Here is a 22744-nt window from a genome sequence, read left to right as displayed (position 1 = left end):
CTCTAAACTTTTAAAAAGAATCACAAAACTGTAGAAAAAACGCATGAAAATTATCGCACCACTACGCAACTTCGTGAGCCATTAAAGAATGACAAACCACAAAATCGTTATATTTTTCACGTCATTCCCATCGATAATTTGCCAGAAAAATGAAAACAACGTCAATTTTGGCTAAAAGGGTGTCGAACATCCTTAATTCTGTCAAAAGACAAGGATAAAAATCAAATTTACGGGCATTCTTTCATTATTCGAAAAAAAATTGATTTTAAAACTTTCCGGAGACATTGAAAAATTAATTTTTTCAGTCCTTTCCGTCCACTTTTTTGCATTTTTTGAATTTCTTCTCGCTGAAATATTGATATCACTCTAATACTTGACGAAAAAAAAGTAATTTGTTTTGATCACAAAGAACTTTTATTAATTTTTATTGATCTTTAACATAATTCCCATTCTGCAATGTTGTAATTTGTGAATTAAGGAAAAAATATATATAATAAGAATAAGAATGGATCAAATTAAATTAATCCAATTGAACGAAAATAAAATAAAATACTGTAAATTAATCTAGGAACAGGCGCGACCGCACGTTCGCTAATTACGGTAATAATTTCAAAACAAGTTGCATGACATTTTGGGACTCCTAAACATTTCTCTTTCGAGTTCATTTCGAATTCCCCTTTTAACGTCTTCATTATTCCCCTACGGTTTTCTCCGAAATGTTGATTAGTGAGTACTAATAATGATGATGGATCGGAAAATGGAATGAGACTGTAAAGACACTGCGCATTAATTTCGGAATTGAGCAGAGTCAGGCGAATACAAAACGTCCGTGATGAGCACTGGGAGCGCCAGGGCACACCTCTCAGTTATTACTATCTATTTCGTATTGAGGATCGAGGGTGGTTGCCTACAACCCGGACCTCATACTCCGCATTTTCAGTTTGTCGGTTTCATCGCCGTGGAGCAGTGTCCCTTATCAAATTCTTGAGAATCACTAAATGGGGAACAAAGTCGCGACGTTCAGTGAGGAGCAGCTGGAGGACTATCAGGACTGCACGTTTTTCACGCGAAAGGAGATCTTGAGGTGAAATCGAGACATGAAGATCAGTCAAATCTCTGCGATCGATTTTCTTGCTGAAATCCCGTCGAAATTGTGAAGTTTCAATTTTTTTATTTCTAGAATTTTCAAAAAATTTCGAGAGATTGGAGAACCTGGCGTGGTTCCTCGCAGAATGTCGGCAGATGAAGCTTCGAAACTTCGAATTCCACTTTCGTGTCTCGAAAAAATTCCGGAGTTGAGAGTGAGCTTTTTTCCTGATCGAATAATTAACTCATAAACGGAATATCATGCAAAACACTTTTAGGCGCGGTTGCACCAGCTCTGGGTAACGAAAACGTTCGATGGATTATTTTACCCGGGAGAGTATCTCAAGTTTATCCCAGGAACAAAAAATAAAATTCAATCCCAAGATTAAATCAGTGTTAATTCAAACGGGGCTACAGGAGAAATGAAAAATTATTCTTCGTGTCAAATATTGAAAAATTATGACCCCTACGATATAATTGACGCCGAAAATAAATTTTACCCTGGGGTTTATTTGGATAACAGGGCTTAGTGCAACCGGGCCTTAATTGTAGATAATCATGGGATTTTTAAAGAAATGATCGATGCTATGGAAAAATACAAATAAGCTGTTCTGCAGCTGTGAAAAAATCTGGTGAAATTCTGTGCAAAAAATCCTCTGCAAAAAATGTTTAATATTTTCTCATTAAATTATTTGGTTATGAGATAATTACGTAATAAGTTATGATATTTCCAAGAGGGAAACACTCTTTTGGCCCTCGTTAAAATATCAAAATATTATTTTAGCTATTGAAGCTCTCAATAGAAGAAATCCTATGCTGTTTCTTCCTAAAATTGATAATATACAAGATAACTACGTAATTAACAAGCATTTTCTCGGGAAGTTTTCTAATCTTCCCTTATCCTAATTATGGATACACCTTGATAATAATAAACTGTAGGAGATAATTTCTTGTAGCCCCCCAAAATTCTCTACAAAATCCTTCATGGTGTTTCCTCATAAAATTTATCGCCGACAAGATAATTCAATAATTAGATATGACCCTTGTCTCCACCAACTTTATCAAAGAGAAAACCATATATCATAAACCAATAATCCCATGAAATTTTCTTCAATCTCAGAAAAAAATGTCAACATAATTTTTTTCGCAGCTCTTGAAAATCTCAGTAGAAAAAAAATCTCATCGTATTTTCCCTCGAAAAAATAATATAGAAATAATGACGTAATTAATAAGGATACTGTCAAGAAGAAGAACCCTCACCCTAATTATGGAAATGTCTCGATAAATGAATAATTCATGATTCTCTACAAAAAAAAATGTCTCATGCTGTTTCCTAGTAGAATTGATCATTGTCAAGATAATCCAACAAGAAAATCCCCTTGTCCCCATCGAATTCGTGAACCAATGAATTTATTGTGAAGAAAAATCACAGGAAAATCCATTCAGAGAGAGGATATCCGAGGTCTTCACGAGCACAAACGAGCAACGCAATTCGCTGGACGAGGGCATATGCTTCGAGGAGTTCCTGGAGATGATGTCTGTATTCTCGGAACAAGCGCCACGTGATTTGAAAGTTTTCTACGCCTTCAAGATTTATGGTAAGTACGGAAATGCACTCGAGTGGTGGGAAAAGGCAATTAGCCGGGGCTCCAGGTAGACTGATAGGAGACCCTTGACCATCCTAGATATTTCACAAATAAAAATGAGGCGAATACACGAGGTTAATGGACCTGAGATGATTTATCTTCGGATGGGATGATATATATCTGTTTTTGGAAAACGAAGCTGTCATCGATTTTTGTTTTATTTTTATAACAAAGTACTGCAAATACGACTTGCACTTAGCGAATTCGTTGAAAAAATTATATTGGATTTCTAGTGAGCTTTCTGTTAGCTTTGGACTGATTCTATTCAGATATTTTCTATAGAATTTCCTCGGCTTAAACTTTCCCACTTTTTTTCATTCTATTTCAGTAGCGAAGCGGTAAACCGGGTCAAGTCGATTTTGACTTCTAGTCAGTTTTTGATGAATATCTCGGAATCTAAGGGACATAGCAAAATTTTTCTCATTACCTTTTTTATAAGCCTCAATTTTTCATACAAAAAAGGTCATGACAAAAATTTTTCAATCTCTTTTAGATTCCGAGATATTCGTCAAAAACTAGCCAATGGTCACAATCGACTTAGCCCGGTTTACCGCTTCGCTACTGATTTTATAATTTGAGAAGGCAAGAATGTAATTCAGTAGCGAAGTGGTAAAATGATACATGTCAATTTTGACTATTGACCGGTTTTCAATGAATATCTCGAAATCTAAGGCAGATAGCAAAATATTTCTCAAAATCTTTTTTGTAGAACCGATTGAGAGCTCCAACAAATGTGATTACGAAAATTTCTCTGTCTCCCTTGGATTCGGAAATGTTCCTCAAAAACTCAACTGCGAGATAAGTCGACTTAGACCGTTTTACCACTTCGCTACTGAATTAAAGAACCCCAAAGTTTTTCTATTAAGAACTCCAGGGGTTTTTATTAAAGGCATTTTAGCACATTTTATTTAAGTGCTAAAATGCCTTAAATAAAAAGCCCTAGAAGTATTGGAATTCAATGATTTTAGTGTCTGGAATTGTTAATTTATGCCCCAGACTTCGATGAAGACGGAGTAGTGGGGATGTCAGACCTCGAGAGAACCTGTCGCCAACTGGTTCAGGATGGTCTGACAACCGAGGAAATAGCGACGATCTGTAAAAAAGTACTCGAGGAGAGCGATATCGATGGAGATGGCGCACTATCGTACCTGGAGTTCGAGCACGTCGTCACGAGAGCTTCAGACTTCTTGGCAACATTCCACATTCGCATCTAGTTCCTCATTCATTTCGATACCGAGGGATTTTACAGGGAAATTTCAGGACATGTCGTGCACGGAAAAAATGTAGTTGAATTGAGAATTGAATATAACCGATTCAAGTTTTTTTTTTTTCGTGTGCGGAATAATTCACTAATTTGGGTTCTGCAAGAATTTCTTCATTTCAAATCATCAAGATCGTGTGTCAAATATTTAACGTGTATTTTTCCTTTTTTTTTTCATTTTTCGTTCGACAAATGACGGAAAAGTAAAATAGTTGAATAATTATTGAATTAAATTATTATTAAAATGAAAATAATAGTTATTTCTGATGATTTTTCGAAACAAAAAAATTTATTCATTATTTTACAGTCGATTTTCCGAATTCATCGGTTTTTTCAATAAAAAAATTTTGGTAACAATGCAATTGACTTCCTAAGAATTTTATTCACAACCGCTAGTAATGACTTTCAATGATGAATTTCACCATGGAAATCCTCATATGATTAACTATGAGCAATAAAAAAAATCGGTATCTCGGGTCTCTGCAAAATACCAAAAGATTTTTGCAGAGAATTTAATGATCTACAAAAGCATCCTTTGTGGTTTTTTCTTCAGTACGAGTTACCGAGATGATTAAATAATTGCACAAGTTAACTGAGGAGAATCATCATAAATGGAAAATTACGTTCCTATCTCGTAAATGAGCAGGTTTACGATAAACCCTCATAAAGCATTTTTTGTAGAGAATTTAATTTTTATAGAAGATATTTCCTGAGAATTTTTGTTTTAAATTGTAATAATGACAGACGTAATTACCAAAAGCTCTTTAAAAATGTGATATTTGCTGAAAATATGATCAAGGAAATAAATTTCAGCGTAAAATGAACAAATTATTCCCCTTATTTGTCCATCAACCCGAAAAACCCATTCTCCAGTCGTAAAAATGGAGTGCAACATGTAAAAATCCACTCAACCGCTTGATTAAATTTTGTTTCTACATACCCAGTAGCAAAAATAAACTGGATTGAGCGTGGTCTCAGGTTTTTCAGGGTTTTCTATTCCACTTCACCATTTCATCAGGTTTCTCAATAAAAAAAAATCAATAACGATATAATTTACAAATTTAATTTTACTCCCTCAAAATTCTCATCGGCCATAAATTCCGAACAGTAATAAAATCATCAATTACGTAATGATCTCGGCGAGGTCTTAAGAAACCATGAAACCATTTTTAAAGAAAATTTAATTATCCACGAAAAAAAGTTCTTGCGGATTTTTTCTCACATTACCAATTACCCAGATAATCAAACAATTACTCAAGTTAATCTACGAAAATCATTAATCGTAAATCAGGTTTCTATCTCATAAATAAACAGGTTTGAAAAATTCTCTTCAAAAACCTTAATAATGACAGACATAATTCCCAAAATTTCCCAAAAAATCCTACATTTCCCAAAAACGTCCGAAAAAAATAAATTTCTCCATTTAAAAAAACAAATGAGTCCCCTCATTTTCCAATGAACCCGAAAAACCCATTCTTCAGTTGTAAAAATGGAGTGCAACATGTAAAAATCCACTCAACCACTAGATAAATTTTTTTTTCATCAGTTTTATCAATAAGAAAAATTCTGGTAGCGATCCAATTCACAAAATCAATTCCTCCATAAAAATCCTCATTAATCATTTATTAAAAATAGTAAAAAAATCAGCAATTACAAAAACCAAAAATCCTTTTTGGTTTTTCCTCACATTACGAGTTACCGAGATAATTGAACAATTATCAGTGGGTTTGAAGAATTCTTTTCAAAAACCTCAATAATGACATAATTCCCAAAATTTTCCCAAAAAATCCTACATTTCCCAAAAACGTCCGAAAAAAATAAATTTCTCCATTTAAAAAAACAAATGAGTCCCCTCATTTTCCAATGACCCCGAAAAACGCATTCTTCAGTTGTAAAAATGGAGTGCAACATGTAAAAATCCACTCAACCACTAGATAACTTTTGTTTTCATCAGTTTTATCAATAAGAAAAATTTTGGTAGCGATCCAATTCACAAAATCAATTCCTCCATAAAAATCCTCATTAATCATTTATTAAAAATAGTAAAAAAATCAGCAATTACAAAAACCAAAAATCCTTTTTGGTTTTTCCTCACATTACGAGTTACCGAGATAATTGAACAATTATCAGTGGGTTTGAAGAATTCTTTTGAAAAACCTCAATAATGACATAATTATCAAAATTTTCCCAAAAAATCCTACATTTCCCAAAAACGTCCGAAAAAAATAAATTTCTCCATTTAAAAAAACAAATGATTCCCCTCATTTGCCAATGAACCCGAAAAATCCATTTTTCAGTTGTAAAAATGGAGTGCAACATGTAAAAATCCACTCAGCCACTAGATAAATTTTTTTTTCATCAATTTTATCAATAAGAAAAATTCTGGTAGCGATCCAATTCACAAAATCAATTCCTCCATAAAAATCCTCATTAATCATTTATTAAAAATAGTAAAAAAATCAGCAATTACAAAAACCAAAAATCCTTTTTGGTTTTTCCTCACATTACGAGTTACCGAGATAATTGAACAATTATCAGTGGGTTTGAAGAATTATTTTCAAAAACCTCAATAATGACATAATTCCCAAAATTTTCCCAAAAAATCCTACATTTCCCAAAAACGTGCGAAAAAAAAAATTTCTCCATTAAAAATAAAGATGATTCCCCCGAAAAACCCATTCTCCAGTCGTAAAGATGGAGTGCAACATGTAAAAATCCACTCAGCCACTAGATAAATTTTTTTTTCATCAATTTTATCAATAAGAAAAATTTTGGTAGTGATCCAATTGACAAAATCAATTCCTCCATAAAAATCCTCATTAATCATTTATTAAAAATGGTAAAAAAATCAGCAATTACAAAAACCAAAAATCCTTTTTGGTTTTTCCTCACATTACGAGTTACCGAGATAATTGAACAATTATCAGTGAGTTTGAAGAATTCTTTTCAAAAACCTCAATAATGACATAATTCCCAAAATTTTCCCAAAAAATCCTACATTTCCCAAAAACGTCCGCAAAAAATGAATTTCTCCATTAAAAATAAAGATGATTCCCCTCATTTGCCCATCAACCCGAAAAACCCATTCCCCAGTCGTAAAAATGGAGTGCAACATATAAAAATCCACTCAGCCACTTGATTACATTTTTTCCCCTCATACCCAGTAACAAAAATCAAAGAGACTGAGAGGGGTTGGTCCCCGTATTTTCGGCCCATCTGAAATAAAATAAATAGTAAAAAATAAAAGGTGGAAGGGGAGGTGGGAGAAAGAAGCCGGTAGAAATTGGAGATACCACCTTGTTCCACGAAGGCGGGGACAGTTATAGCCAGTATTCCCGTGGTAACTAACCGAGTCTCGAGACCAAGGCCATCCGGTCACTTCACTCGTCGTCGCCGCCTCTCTCACCCACCCTGTTTGAATTTTCACTTCTTCTTAGGTATACGGAGGAGAGAAACCCTTGGTCCATTCCCCCCTCCCCACCTTCCCCCCATTTTTCGTACATCGTTGGCGGCCACGCTCCCCTGTTTCGTTAAAACAAAAGGTAAAAAAAAGTTCGCATGCTTCAACTTCAGTTCCGAACTGTTTTATCTTTTTTTTTCGTGTTGCGGGTTTTTTTGGGGGGGAGGAAGTGTGATGGGGAACATGGAAGAGGAGAATTACGTGGAGGTTGAACAATTAAGAATTTTGTAGAGAGACGGTGGAGAAAGATATGTTGAGGTATTAATTTGGAATGGAAGTGGTGGAGGCGAGGCGGCCAAATTGCTCTTTTTCCATTAATTCGATAACTGGTGATGGGGAAAAAACAATGTTTTTTGTCGATGAGAAACATTACGGTCGAGTGGAAAAATTGATTTTTATCACTCGACCGTAAAGTGAAGGTTTACGCACGCTCCTGTGCGCAAAAAATAGGGTTCGACACTCGTGAGAAAAGTGTTTTTTGATTCTTGGGAGCAGCAAAGATTAGCCCCGCGGGTCAAAAAACATTTTTTTGTCACTTGTGCGTAAAGTGGAATTTTGCGCATGCGGAGAGCGCCACCTTCCACACATTGTGATGAAAAATGGGGTTCGATACTCGTGAGAAAAGTGTTCTTTAAACCTTGGAAGGGTTGCTCTCGCCTTCGGCGAGCGCCACACCCCTCCCGCGGGTCAAAAAACACTTTCTTGTCACTTGTGCGTAAAGTGGAATTTTGCGCATGCGGAGAGCGCCACCTTCCACACATTGTGATGAAAAATGGGGTTCCATACTCGTGAGAAAAGTGTTCTTTAAACCTTGGAAGGGTTGCTCTCGCCTTCGGCGAGCGCCACACCTCTCCCGCGGGTCAAAACACACTTTCTTGTCACTTGTGCGTAAAGTGGAATTTTGCGCATGCGGAGAGCGCCACCTTCCACACATTGTGATGAAAAATGGGGTTCCATACTCGTGATAAAAGTGTTCTTTAAACCTTGGAAGGGTTGCACTCGCCTTCGGCGAGCGCCACACCCCTCCCGCGGGTCAAAACACATTTTTTTGTCACTTGTGTGTCAAGTGGAATTTTGCGCATGCGGAGAGCGCCACCTTCCACACATTGTGATGAAAAATGGGGTTCCATACTCGCGAGAAAAGTATTCTTTAAACCTTGGAAGGGTTGCACTCGCCTTCGGCGAGCGCCACGGACCTCCCGCGGGTCAAAAAACACTTTTTTGTCACTAGGCCCGATAAACCGCAATTTTAACCTCGCTTCGCTTACATTCGCGGTTTTCGGGCCCAATGACAAAAAATACTGCTCGATGCACGGCCGTTAAAGACTTTTCTCTTCATATGATCACAGAACTCACCTTCACGTATGAAAAAATTCAATAGCAAAACTTAGTGAATTCGATAGAAAATTCAATTAGAATTCTATTAAAATTCTAGGGAATTCTCGTTGAAATTTCATTTATTTTTTGCGCTAATTCTATGAGATATCCGATAAGAACAAGTAAATAGATTTCGATTTTTTTATATGTATATTTTCTTTTCAGTTTAATATTAAATAAATCAAATTAAATTAAATGAATTAAATATTTCATTTCGGTGTTGAATAATTGGCGAAATTCTAAACGTCTCTAAACCGACTGCTTTTATCGAAAAAAGTCTCCAAACTATTTTGGGTATTAAATTCACTTTCTCACAAAAAATTTACCATTTTTATCTAAATCTACAAATTAGAGATATTTCCAAAATAATTCATCTGAAATTTCAATTATTCAGGCTCAAGAAGTATTAGGGAATAAAAACGTCTGAATACCCCTGTTTTTTATTTTAGCACGAAACTTTCCAAGTTTATACAGCTTATCAATATAGAATAGAAAAAAAAAGAAAATAGAAAAGAAGAATTATAATAACGTCTGAATATCTCTGAAACCCCTACATTTATCGAAAAACGTCAAAAATCCTTTCTCGTAGAGAATTCAATTCCCCGCGAAAAAGCTTTTTTCACATTTTTCCCTGAACCCGTTATTTCCCGAGATATTTTCATGATAATCCATCAAAAATTCCTTGATTTCTCTTCATCACCGCTTTACCTTCAATTCCCGACTCTCATAATTTTTCATCCTTTATATTCTTCATTCAATTTTTTTCCGAGCAAAGAAAATAGAGGTACATGCGGAGGTGTACATGAAAAAGAGGAGAACGCTCGGAGAATTGAAAAAAAAAAACCCAACAAAATGAAGAATAAAAAATAAAGAAGTAGAGGTGGAGGAAGAAGGCGGATTTTAGAGGCGAACTTTAACGTTGCTGTAGCGTGGGCGAGGGAACCGGCTCCAGAGTTAGCTCTCGAAGCTTCTCTCGGCCGCTTCCTCCCCGGGGGCAATGGGTACACCACTGGAATCGTCAAGGATGGATTGGAGTTGAAAAATCATTGGAATAAAGCGGGGAGTTGTTTTGGCATTGAATAAAACTAGGAGTACGAGAACCGGGAGGTTCAGGTAGTATTTAGTATCAATCGTAATTTATGCTTATCTTTTACTTCGAGATTAGGCGGATGGAGTACATGGCTGCAGTATTCGCTCCCTTCGGTCTTCTAGAAAATTATTTACACGCCGACATTCGGTGAGAAATTGCAGAATGAGAGCGCGAACGATCGACAATTCCACAGAATTTCGTGGAGAATTTGGCAATTACTTGAAAATGAATGGTTTTTGAGGGAAAATGTCGAAAGATTTTTTTTGTAGATCATGAAATTTTGGATGAAAAAGGGCTTTTGATATTTTAATTGCTATTAAATTCAACTTTAATTGGCATTTTTTATTCTTTTTACTTGAATTCTTTTGAATTTTTTAAAAATTCTTTTATTCTTTCAATGACGTTTTCGTTGGGAATTAAAAAATCAAATATTTATATCGATTAACACGTTTTAATGATACGAAATAAATATTCATTTATTTATACAAAATTAAATTCATAAGTTTTTCCTGCTCTGTTGTTCTTTTCATTAAAAAAATGATTCAAAAAATATGGGAAATTTGAGCTGAGGAATTTTCATAGAAAATGTCTCAACAGAATAAATTGTATAGAAAAACAGAACGCTATTGAATTTTTCTATACAATATTTTCTGTGGAAAATTTCTATTGGAGAAATCAATGGATAATCCAATAAAATTTTCTAGTGAATTCGCTAAATTTTTAAGTGAAATTTTCTGAATAAATTTGGTTTGTCGCCCTGTGCCCACACGAAGAAAAAAATCTATCAGTTTTTGGTCAATTCTATTAAAGAATTCCACAGCTTTACTGCGCGTTTTTTTCAGGAAAAATCCAATAGAAACTATTTAATACAAAAAATCAGTAGGATTTCTCAGCATGAATTTTTGAAGTTTTTTCCACTTCATTTTTCGTCTCTTCTAATTGAAAAGAATCAATAAAAAAACAAATAGAAAATGTCTATTATACTCTGTTAGAAAATTACACTTGAAATTCCAAGTGAAAAACTTGAAATTTTTAACAACGCTAAAGTTACATGTAATTTCTGTAGAATTCTTCATTGACAAATCAATTAATTTCTTGAATATTCAAGTAGTTCTCGATTTTCAGCTCCATACGGCACTGAAAAACCTTGATAATGTTGAAAATTCAGGCAATAACTTCTCTGAATTTTCAATCTGTTGAAAATTCAATTATGTTTGATGTTAAATTTCCCCGATGAATTTGAAAATTCAAGCTGTCATTGAAAAATAAATGGTTTTTTAATATGAAAGATCAAATTTTCTTGAATTTTCAAGATGAACGAGAAATTTATTGAAAGTTTTCAATTGAAATTGAATTCAAACTCACAACATCGGAAATTCAGATGAGATTGTGACTGAAATTTCAAGAAATTTTTAACAGTGTAGAAAAAACGCGCATATAAACTGAAATTTTTTCCAACGTCTGTTGATTCCACCCAAAAATACAATGAAATAATTGTATTTTTATTGTGGCATTGGATGATTGTATAAAAATTTTCCCTCCGTGATATCCCTTCGAGAGTGAAAAATATAATCTCCTATATTCAGTTTGGTTTGTCGCCCTGTGGCCACACGAGAAAAGAGCAAAGCAAATGGCTCAAGCGAGGAAGGGTATACTCATTGGGCTGGGAGAAGTCGGTTGGTCGACGGAATGTTGCTTGACCAGCCGCTGCCCCCGGCCTCCTCCTCCCCCGCTGTCCCTGGGCCCATCTCGACCCAACCGACCAGGGCCTAATGGGGCACCCATTGGGGTGCTCAAATATTCCTCCTCTATCTCACAGAATAATCTTTAGGGCCCCCAATGAAATCAAGGCGAGAGGCCCTTTCGCCATTTCACTCAACAAATCCTTAGAAAAGGATATTAAAAAAAATAATCAATAATTCGGAATTTTTTTCCCCTCGTTTTTTCGACCAAGAAAAAGGCAATAAAAACGTCTCCTCAAGGTCGAGGCACGAGTGACCCCAGTGCCTCGGCCTCGAAGAGCTCCGGCTTGCAGAACCCGGGGTTATATCCCTTCTCCGAGCTCTCGCTGAATCTCTATCTCGCTGGTAAATTTTAAAGATAATAAAGAAAATGAGAGAAGAAGAGGGAGAAATATTGTGCCTTGGTATTATACACCGAATCAAAGGAGGAAGGAATACTTTAATCGTATTCGGAGATCGTGCGGCCTGTATATGTACTTTATTATAATGCCAAGATAACTTCGCCTTTCTTTGCCTGGGAGTTGGTACTTTATACACTTCAAGTATCATTTTTCTTGATTTTTTTGGGTTTGGGGCTGGGGAGATGTCTTTGGGGTTGCGAGGGGGTCCTTTCGAGAGTTGAATCTGTAGGTTTTCTGCCAGTTTTTAAAAATAGAATGTATTTTCGTTTCGATTTTACTTTACTTTCTCCACAGCATATTTTTTTAATGTTTTCTGCAGGAATTGACGGGAATTGACATTAATTTTTAAACGGTTCTGTACTGCAATTGCTTCTTCTTAATTGAAAAAATTCATGGGAAATGCAAGACGAGGAATTTGTATAGAAACAACTCCAATAGCGCAGGAGAGAGTGGGGCAAAATGGACATCTTCGACTTTTTTTTCTATTTTTTTTTCTTGAGAAATGGAATTCTGCCCGGTTCAATTGATAAATTTGTTTCTGAGGTACGAACATTTGAAAAAAAGTCAAGTGTGCATATTATCCGATTAAAAAGGTCAAAAGCTGCGGAATTTTTCAATAGAGTCAGCAAAAATTAATTGAATTTTCAAAAGAAGGCCAGTAAAAATTTAATAAAAGCTGCTACCGAATTCACTCGGCTTTCCTAAGCAATTGTTTTGTAGTTTGACTGGCTCTGAAGCTAGCGGGTTTATAAAAAAATGTTAAAAGATCATTTTATAGCCCATGAAAGTCTCCACAAAAATGACTCCTATAAAAATTTTGCAATTCCTTCTAAATTGGAAATATTTAGTAAAAAATATACTTTAAAAAGGAAGAATTGTGGTTTCATAACTGCACTATTGACAGATTATTCATATATTTCGATGAATATCTCCGAAATTCATGGGTTCATGAGAAAACACTGCAGGGCTATTTTTCCAGCCCATTAAATTCACTACAAAAAAGTTCTTATGGATTTTTCGCTACCTCCTTCAGGTTCTGAGGAATTCAACGAAAATTGTAACAGTAGTTAAGTCGTCCCTTCAATTTCGCGATTTCCACACTGAAATATTACTCATCTATTTTGATAAATATCGTCGAAATTGATGAATTTATAATCAAATATCGAAAGATTATTTTTCGGTCCATGAAATTACCCACAAAAAAGTTTTGAATAAAAATTTCCCCATCTCCGTTAGATTTAGAGATATTCGACAAAAACTGGAGCTGATGTTGAGTGGTCCATTCTATTTCACAACTCAGATAGTGAAGTATTACTAATCCTTTTTGATAAATATCTCCAGAACTAATGGATTTACAAAAAAACATCACATGATTATTTTTCCAGTCCAGTAAATTCCCAATAAAAAAATCTAGTAAAAATTTGGTTGTCTTCTCTAAATTGAGAGACACTCAACAAAAACGGGAGCTGGATTCAAGTCGTCTCGTCCATTTCACAACTCCACTACTAAAAAATAAATTATCTACTCAGTTAAATATCCCCTAAACCAAAGGATTTATAAAAAAACATCGAAGAATTGTCCATCGAATAGGAGTAATTTAACATCATATCCGCAAAATTCACTATTCTTATTACTTCGTAATTATATCGATACACTATAACATCTTTACATTTTTACATTCACCTTTCCTAATTTTAACTTCGCTCACAATCCATTTTTTATTTTTTAATTATTTGAAATTTTAAGACTAAGTGTAAATGAATTGTGAAAATGTATTTCCAATTTAAAGTGAAGTGACTTGGGATTAATTTTTCATTAACTTTTTACATCTTGACTTTCCAACAGTCTGTGCAAAAAAATTATTTTTTACCAAACTAGACAGACCCTTTTGTCTAAGTTCCACGAATGAAAAAATCCATAGGATTTCTATGGGGTTTCTATAGGATTTCCATTGGAATTCCATCAAAAAATTCTACTTGTTTTTTGCTCTGATTCTATTCGCATATTTGATAGAAAAAAGTCAATATATTTTAAATTTCTGTTCGAATTTATCTCTTGAGATTTTTTCTATTAGAATTATTGCTACTATATTATTATTATTATTATTATTATTTTTATTATTTTATCGAATATCCAATAGAATCAGTGCAAAAAGCAAATAGAATTTTTCAATAGAATTCCAACAGAATTTTCTAGCGAATTCGCAAGGTTTTCTGTAGAATTTTTTCATACGTGCCCCTTCATAAAAAAAATACTTAAAAAATAACACTTCCCCCTCCCTCCACCCCAAAAATCCTCCCCTCCCCAAACCAAAGAATAAACTTCTCCACATTAAAATCCCGCGAATAATCTCCCAAAACCGTCAATGCGTGAGCCCCCGATATATATTCAGCGGGCACATCGTGGGGCACCGACAGAATTGCAAAAAAGACAAAAAAAAATTTTTTCCTCTCACAATTTCAACAGGGACAAGCGAAAGGTGGAAAAAAAGGAATGCAAGTTCCCTAAACATTGAAAAAAAAAGTACTGAATAAAACATGCTGGCTTTTTCTGGAATAAATTCACCGTCTAACTCGAAATAAAATAAAATTTCTTCTAGTTTTCTCCAGTTAATAAGGATTGTCTGTCAGTGTCTTGAGTCGTCGGGCTGGTGATGGGCAAAGCCAAGCAAAAGTAAAGCAACATCTTCTGCCGGCGCGGGAGAGCGACTCTCCCTCTCTCTCATCCTCTCATTCTCTCCTCCCCACGCCGCATTTCTCTTCCTCCTCCTCTCGCCTTTTTTCGTCTTTTTCGTTGTTTTCTTTCTCAAACTACCTCTCTGGATATATCTGCATAACCGGTATTACAGACTATAGTCCTGCGAATATCGTGTGCGGTTCCTCCTGGTCATCATGGCGAAAGAGGGGCAATATAAACGCTCCTCGTGTGGGAAGCGTTACTGTAGCAAAAGAGTAACCGCCATTAGGTCGTGGCGTTTCCAGAGACGTTTGACCGGATCGTCTTGGGATGGAAGTATGAGATAGGAAAATAAAGGGAGACAAGGGGATTCGGTGAAAAAAAAATGATATTTATAAAGGGGAGGTGGTAAGAGCGTAGGCGCACAGAGACTACCAATGACATCATCAGTGGCTTGGGGAATGACTCCAGCGAGGAGAGGGATAGCTCATGACGACGCGTGAAGAGCGAATGAAATAATATCGGAGGATGGCTTTATGGTTATTTTAGTTTTACGGGGAAACATCAATTTTCAGGGTTTGTGGGTGGATTTGGGGGAATTAATTGGCTAGTTTTTTTTCGTGATGGATTAGAGTTAAATTTTGTTTTGTAGTTTCGGGAAAAACTTTATTCCGCTTTGATTGGTCGGCGAGAACATTCATGATGGCTTTTTTTGAGGAAAATTTCTCGAAGAATAATTTATGTAACAAAATCTTAAGTATCTCAATATTAATTATTTGGATTAATTAATTTGTTAATAGAGAAATCGTTTGAATGAATGAAGAATTCAGTAGTGAAGTGGTAAACGGAGATAAGTCGACTTATCTCCCAAGTTTTTGAGGAATATTTCCGAATCTAAGGGAGATAGCGAAATTTTCATAATTACATTTGTTGTAGCACTCAATCGGCTCCACAAAAAAGGTTATAACAAGAATTTTGCTATCTTCCTTAGATTCCGAGATATTGATTGAAAACTGGTCTATAGTCAAAATTGACTTATCTCCTTTTACCACTTCACTACTGAATTCTAATATTGGAAATTGTATTATTTTTCTGAGATATCAAAAAAAATAATGTCAACTTTTTTATTCGATCATTTATGAAAAAAATTTTTAATTATCCCAATATTAACTATTTAGATTAATTAATATATTAATAGAGAAATTGTTTGAATGAATGAAGAATTCTAATATTGGAAATTGCCTCATTTTTCTGAAATATAAAAAAAAATAATGTCAACTCTTTTATTCGATCATTCATGAGAAACATTTTTAATTATCCCAATATTAACTATTTAGGTTAATTAATATATTAATAGAGAAATCGTTTGAATGAATGAAGATTTCTAATATTGGAAATTGTCTTATTTTTCTGAAATATAAAAAAAAATAATGTCAACTTTTTTATTCGATCATTCATGAGAAACATTTTTAATTATCCCAATATTAACTATTTAGATTAATTAATATATTAATAGAGAAATCGTTTGAATGAATGAAGAATTGTAATATTGGAAATTGTCTTATTTTTCTGAAATATAAAAAAAAATAATGTCAACTTTTTTATTCGATCATTCATGAGAAAAATTGTTCGAATGAATGAAGAATTTCAACTTTGGAAATTGTCTTATTTTTTTGAGAAATGAACAAAAATGACAAATTTTTTATTCAATCATCTATAGAAAAAATTCCTAATCGTCCCAATGTTGATTATCTCAATTAATTTACTTATGAACAGAGAAATTGTCTGCATGAATGGATGATTCCAGCGTTGGAAATTGTCTCAAGCCGGAGACTTCAACTCTCGTTCCCCAGCAACCGCAATGTCCCCGCTACATTCATAAAACGCGTTTGACATTAAAAATAACTGTACGTCGAAACGATCTCGATCTGCATTTGATGTGTTCGAGTCACCATAAGAAGTAAGAAAACCACTTAAGTATTACCATTTGAAGATCCGTTGTGAGATAATGCATGAAGAAAAAATTTGGCGAAAAATTACCAAAAAAATCAAGTAATCGTAAAGTGGAATTAATTTCTACGTCTTTTCACCCACAGTTCAAAAAGACTTTCCCCACGAGTGTCGAACGCTATTTTTCGCGTGCGTAAAATTCCACTTTACGCGCAAGTGATGAAAAAGTATTTTTCATTAAATTAGAATTGAATCGAGTATAAAATATACTTGAATTAAGTATATTTTCCCCTTCAATATTCTGATCCCTCGATCAAAATCAAGTATTTTAGTTTTAAGGCCCGGGTGTACTATCATTCGAATGTTATCTGGATTTTTTTTATCTTTCATAATCCACAATTTTCAATGGAGTGGTACATCATGTAGAAATTCCCAAAAATTATGATAGAATGATAAAAAAAATAGAAAAAAGTCTGAACTTTTTCAAAGAGCGTTTTTGATTGAGATTCAGGATGAGTTGAAAAAGGGGAAATTACACGAAGACAAATATTCAGTAAAAATTACGGAACTCACAATTGACTCACTGATTACGGAACTGACTCAGAAAATTTAAGTGAGGGTATCGTAATTTTTCACAGGAGATTCAGATAAAAATTACGGAACGCTCTGGAAAAATTCCGTGACAGTTCCGTAAAATTTCCACAACCACAACCACATTTCGCTCCGGAATTACGGAAAAGATACGTAATTTTTATTGAATATTTCTCTCGGTGTACAAATATCTGATTCGCTGTGGCAAATTATCTATTAGCTGTCATTTTCCATGGTGGATAACAAAACACTAACTCCTCATGGAAAGTGACAGCTAGGTATCTCAATTTTCAAAACAGTGGTATGTAGTCATCTGCCATTTTTATGTGATAAAAGTGTGATTAAAAAATCCTCCAAAATATCACAACTTTTTTCAATTAGCCTTTTCCGTAATAAACGTCTCTGTGCAGTGTGTTAAAAGATTTACGAAATCAGTCTTTCCCCTGCATGATATTGGGTGGCAGGCCGGCATTTGTCACCCAAAATCAGATACATTTTTCAATTTTTTGTTATAGACCTTTTCATTCTGAGAGTCACTAGATTTGCGGACACTTTTTTCCCATGTTAATTCCCCTAGGATTTGTGGACACTTTATCGGATTTACATATAAATCATGGTTTTGAGCGCTCAAGTGTATATCATTGTAAAGTTCAATATTTATCAGAATTTTCCATGGTTTTTTCAGAGATTTTTTCATTGAATGAACGAAATCAATATTTCCGCTAGATTTCCAGAATGAAAAGGTCTATTCAACTTATTCTGTATATAAATTAAAAATTCTCTTTGAAAAAATTAAGAATTTCTTCTACTTTTTTTTATTATTCATTCATAATTTTTCAAAACTTCCGCATGATGCAGGACTCAATTGACAATTTCAAACGACGAAAGATGAAAAAAAAAACATCGAGATAACGTTCGAAAGAGAGTACACCCGGGCCTTAAGTACAATATACTTGAATCAAGAATAATATACTTTAATCAAGTATAGCTTACACTCAATTAAGGTATTTTTTTTTCGTATATAGTAAAATTGGCTGTGATTTCCTATATAATTTTTATCTAACATTTCTCTAAATGAATTTTTTCGAGAGCTACTAGAGGTGAGGTGGAGCGCGTCAGCAGAGGGTCAGGCAGTCTCGTTTAGTTCTGTAATGGTCGACTAAAAAGGTTTACTAATGATCAGGCCGGCTTGGGCCCTACCCTCAAAGGTTCTCTCTTGAGATGATTGGAGGAGAGCGAAGAAAAAATGGGGGAAGAGGGAGATTCATTTTTCATGGGTCATTCGGATCCATTTCTCTTGTATTATCATAATTCAAGTCGTTTTCACTAATTTGGCTGCGTCATGAAATCGGGAATATCTCGGGTTTAATACAATGGATTCATTGCAGTAGATTTTTATCGAGGGATGAGACTATTAGGCTGAAAATGAATTTGAAAGTTGAAAAATGAGAGAAAACACGACATTTTATCTCTCGAATTAACTTTAATCATTCAGAATTTGGTTTTGAGGTATCGCATATCTTCAATTTTGATCTGAAAATTAAGTTTTGTATGTTTTGAAGTTGATGAGTCAATATTTTTACGCAAAAACGGGAATGATATAGAAATGAAACGCGAATGTGGGGAGTAATAATGGGAGAAAACTAATTTTATTTAAATTTCAATTCTAATTCTTCAAAAAATGCTTCCAGTAATTTCAGAGTATTTTCTAATCGACAATTCTCTCCATTTGTGCAAAAACTGAAAGTGACAACGAAAGGAAAAAGAGACTGGAGAAACAAAAATTGAAGAAAAAAAGGTTTTTTCGTTTAATTTGATTCCAACACTGAAATTTGAGATTTTTCCACCCCGAATCTTCAATTTTTTATTTTTGACAGATTTTTTGAATACTTCGAGGTCAGTAATTTAATGGATTATTTTTTTAAATGGAAAGAATGACAGAGTGAATGGACTTGGAAAATAAAAATGAGAAAAGAACAAGATTGAGATCTCGATTAAATTCCAATCCTTTAAAACTAAATTTTAGTATGATTGAAGGTCGAGAATTTCAACATATCGATCGAAATGTTCACAAGCCAAAGTCCTTCTACTAATTAATCAAAATCTTTCGGCCTCATTCAAGTTGAATCATCGGCACTGATTTCGAAACGATTTCAAGGACGAAACCTCCCCTGAATGTATCAGAAATCAAAATCTATGAAGATTTTTATCCATTTTCAACTTTCAAAGAACAAAACTCCATGAAAATCAGGAGCTTTTCCATGGAAAAATCAATCGTTTCACTATTTCAAGGTCAGGTCGGGTCTCCAAAAAGGTAAATAATTGAAAAACAATTTTTTCCATCGGTTGTGTCATTAGTTCAAAATCCTCAAACGATTTCAAGATTAAAAAAAATCCTCTGCATTCATAAAAAATTAAAATATCTTCAGAATTCACTAGAAAATTCTATTGGAATTCTCGTTAAAATTCCATGTTTTTTGCGCTTATTCTGTTAGATATTTGATAGAAAAGTCAATACATTTAAATTTTCTGCTCGAATTTTTCTCTTGAGATTTTTTCTATCAAAATTATTGGCCCGGAATTCTCCAAGTTTTTTCCGGTATATTTTGTTTTATTTTATATTACAGGATACGAGCAAAAAAAATGGAAAATTCGCGGCCAAGTATACTTACAGAAAAAATTCCAAGAGAATATTCAAATAGAAAAATTAAATCTACTGACTTATCCCATCGAATATCTCCGAGAATCAGCGCAAAAAACAAGTAGAATTATAACGAGAATTCCCTATAATTTTAACATTATCCTAATACAAAGGCTAGATAATTTCAATAAAATTGTCTAGCGAATTCGTTAAGTTTTTCTATTGAATTCTTTTATACGTGCAGTCCCTTCACAAGACAAAAAAAAATTTAAAAACCACTCGCGTCATCAGTTCATAATGAAAAATCATTTCCAAGATAAAAAAATCCTCTCCACCAGTGTACAACCAAAATATTTACCGACCCCTCCCCATGGGACCGTCACCCCAAAAAAAAAAAAAAAATTGCAAAAAAAAAAAATACCAAAACTCAAAATAAAAAATACGTTTGAAGTATCGAATGAACGCTTCCGAATCCCACCTGACTGAGGTGGACCTGCGTAGTTGGAAATGGTTTTGTGGGAATGGACAAGGTTAGAGAGAATGAAAGGGGGCCCTGCCGCGAGGGGCGGGGGGGGGGTCGAGGGGGGACCTGCGGATTCTGGGACTCATGGTGGAGGGGGGGGGGCAAGAAAACACGAGCGAGAGGGTCTGAAAGGAGATGAAACTCCTAACCGAAAAACTCGGCCTCCCTCTCTCTCTTTATCCTCAACTCATCGTGGGGCTTAGGGGGTTCCAGGCAGAGGTTTTTCTTTTGTAATTTTGGAGCCTGGGGCAGGTGCGAAGCGATTTCTATAGTTGCTGCTTGGTAACGGCCCATCCGAAAAAATAACGCCGGTAAGGTACGTTACAACCGTCACACGAATATACCTGAGGAATATTTCGGGGATTCTGTGTGTTTGGGGCATTGTGCTATTCCTGTTATTTATTTATTTACGATTATTTCGAATTAGCAGGTACGAAATAATTTGATGGAAAATTCCGGAGCGTTTGGCAGGAAATTCTATTGATTTTTCGGCGATGATACGAAAAAAGAAATGTTTTTAAAAAATAGAAGTAAGGGCGAAACGTTTTCAAAAAAAAACGAAATTGATAGAATTTTTTTCGTTACAACCCCTTCTATTAAGATATTTTTTATCAAAATGTCCTAGCAAGAATTTTCAAAAAAATTTTGAAAGAATAAGTTGAACACAAATAATAAGATCTAATTATTTTTGCCCTAATATTTTTCCCTAAAAATATATTCTCCTAGTGAATATGCGCTAGATAATTCTTATTAAATTTTTTTGTACTCAAAGTGGAGAAGAATTCATGATAAATATCCTCTTTGCACGGATATTGCGATGTTTGATATGAATATCAAATTAAAATTTGCGAACTAATGAATTTGCATTTGTTTCATTTCTGTACGATTTATCATCTGCTTCCGTGAGAATTTTAATGACAATATGAATGCAGAAGAATATTGGGAAAACTGGATGATTTTTATTTACAGGAATGTAGCGGTTTTCCTGTTGGTTATTTGTTTGTTATTGTTCCGGATGGGACTTCATGGAATCGACAATAAAAATGATGAATTTGTTTTAATTCTCTGGAATTTATGATTATTCTTTGAATGAAGTAACCAGAAATTAAAGAAGAGAGGGAGACATTTGCGTCTTATTTAATTTTGTCTCTTATTAAATTTTGTGAATTTCGAAAAAATAAGGATGGACGGCAGAAGAACAAGGGAATTGACAATTTCTGGCCTAAATTTTGGATATACTTCTTGCAAATTTTTATCGAGTGGCACTTTCCCCTCAATTTTCACTAATTTCGTCTCTGAAAATTCACAATTTAATGAAAAAATCCACGAAAACTATGAAATCAGTTTCAATTATTCAATGAAAATTAACGCAAATCTGGAAAAAATAGATAATTATATTCTTCAATTATTAACTGATTGAAAATTAAAGTAAACTGAGGAATTCTCATTTTCTTTTAATTCCAAAATTTGGAATTCGACTCAATTTCTGTAGTAACGCCCCAAGAGATTCGAAATTAATCGGGTATTTCCGTCAAGTTTCTCAGAAAAATCTCTCGTGGAAGACTTGGGATTTTTTTAACCTGCAAAACTTAACAGAGGTATTTAGAGGATTATTTTCCCCCTCAGAATTACAACCAAAAGAATTATTTGTGGTTATTTGATTGGGCGCCAGTGACAGCGGGAAACATCCGAAGTAATACCCGATAGATCTCCCGAATGCAACGATTGCATTGGCCGGAATTCTGACAGAAGAAAATAATCAGAGAAATTTAAAATTCATTCATTTTTTACTGCTCAACATATTTTCAATGTCCCCCTTGAACTCACAAATTGAAGTCGATTCAGGGGGAGGAGAATTATGAAGTTTTAAATTATTTAAATGAAATTACAAATTGTTGAGGCGAGAATTCCCCAGGTTACTTGAATATTCAATAAACAATGAATATTTAGTACCGAATCACGCCGAATTTTCATTCAATTTCAAATTAAAAAATATATTCACTCAAATTTTCCTGATTTCAATGAATTCTTATGGATTAATTGACCTAAAATTTTCAGTTACCGTTGATCTTTCAATAAAATTGTGTATTTTTGCTGACGAAATTTCTTGACATTTGCGTTCACCGGAAATTTGAAATATCCGAAGTAATACCCCGTAGATCCCCTGAATGCAACGATTGTATTGGCCGGAATTCTGACAGAATAAAATAATTAGAGAAATTTAAAATTCATTCATTTTTTACTGCTCAAGATATTTTCAATGTCCCCCTTGAACTCACAAATTGAAGTCGATTCAGGGG

General features: G+C 34.3%; 1 protein-coding gene across 1 annotated transcript; it reads left to right on the top strand.

Annotated features, from left to right (window-relative positions):
* The first annotated feature begins 998 nt into the window (after positions 1-998).
* LOC107037281 (calcium and integrin-binding family member 3) lies at positions 999-4074 on the top strand. Its single transcript, XM_015255751.1, has 4 exons — positions 999-1084; positions 1181-1301; positions 2519-2684; positions 3729-4074. Exons 1-4 carry the CDS (start codon positions 999-1001, stop codon positions 3944-3946), a joined length of 591 nt encoding a protein of 196 aa, XP_015111237.1. The 3' UTR covers positions 3947-4074.
* Positions 4075-22744: the final 18670 nt, after the last annotated feature.

This window comes from Diachasma alloeum, unplaced genomic scaffold (genome assembly GCF_001412515.2).
Source record: "Diachasma alloeum isolate Michigan unplaced genomic scaffold, Dall2.0 Dall_scaffold_00216, whole genome shotgun sequence".
NCBI lineage: Eukaryota > Metazoa > Arthropoda > Insecta > Hymenoptera > Braconidae > Diachasma > Diachasma alloeum.
This window is presented reverse-complemented; position numbering and strand designations above follow the sequence as displayed.

What these genes read in the sequence shown, in the direction of transcription:
- LOC107037281 (XM_015255751.1), top strand. Translation starts at nt 999, where the DNA reads ATGGGGAACAAAGTCGCGACGTTCAGTGAGGAGCAGCTGGAGGACTAT. An exon ending in AAAAAATTCCGGAGTTGAGA is followed by an intron (nt 1,302 to 2,518) that starts GTGAGCTTTTTT and finishes GAAAAATCACAG; the next exon opens with GAAAATCCATTCAGAGAGAG. An exon ending in CTACGCCTTCAAGATTTATG is followed by an intron (nt 2,685 to 3,728) that starts GTAAGTACGGAA and finishes TTTATGCCCCAG; the next exon opens with ACTTCGATGAAGACGGAGTA.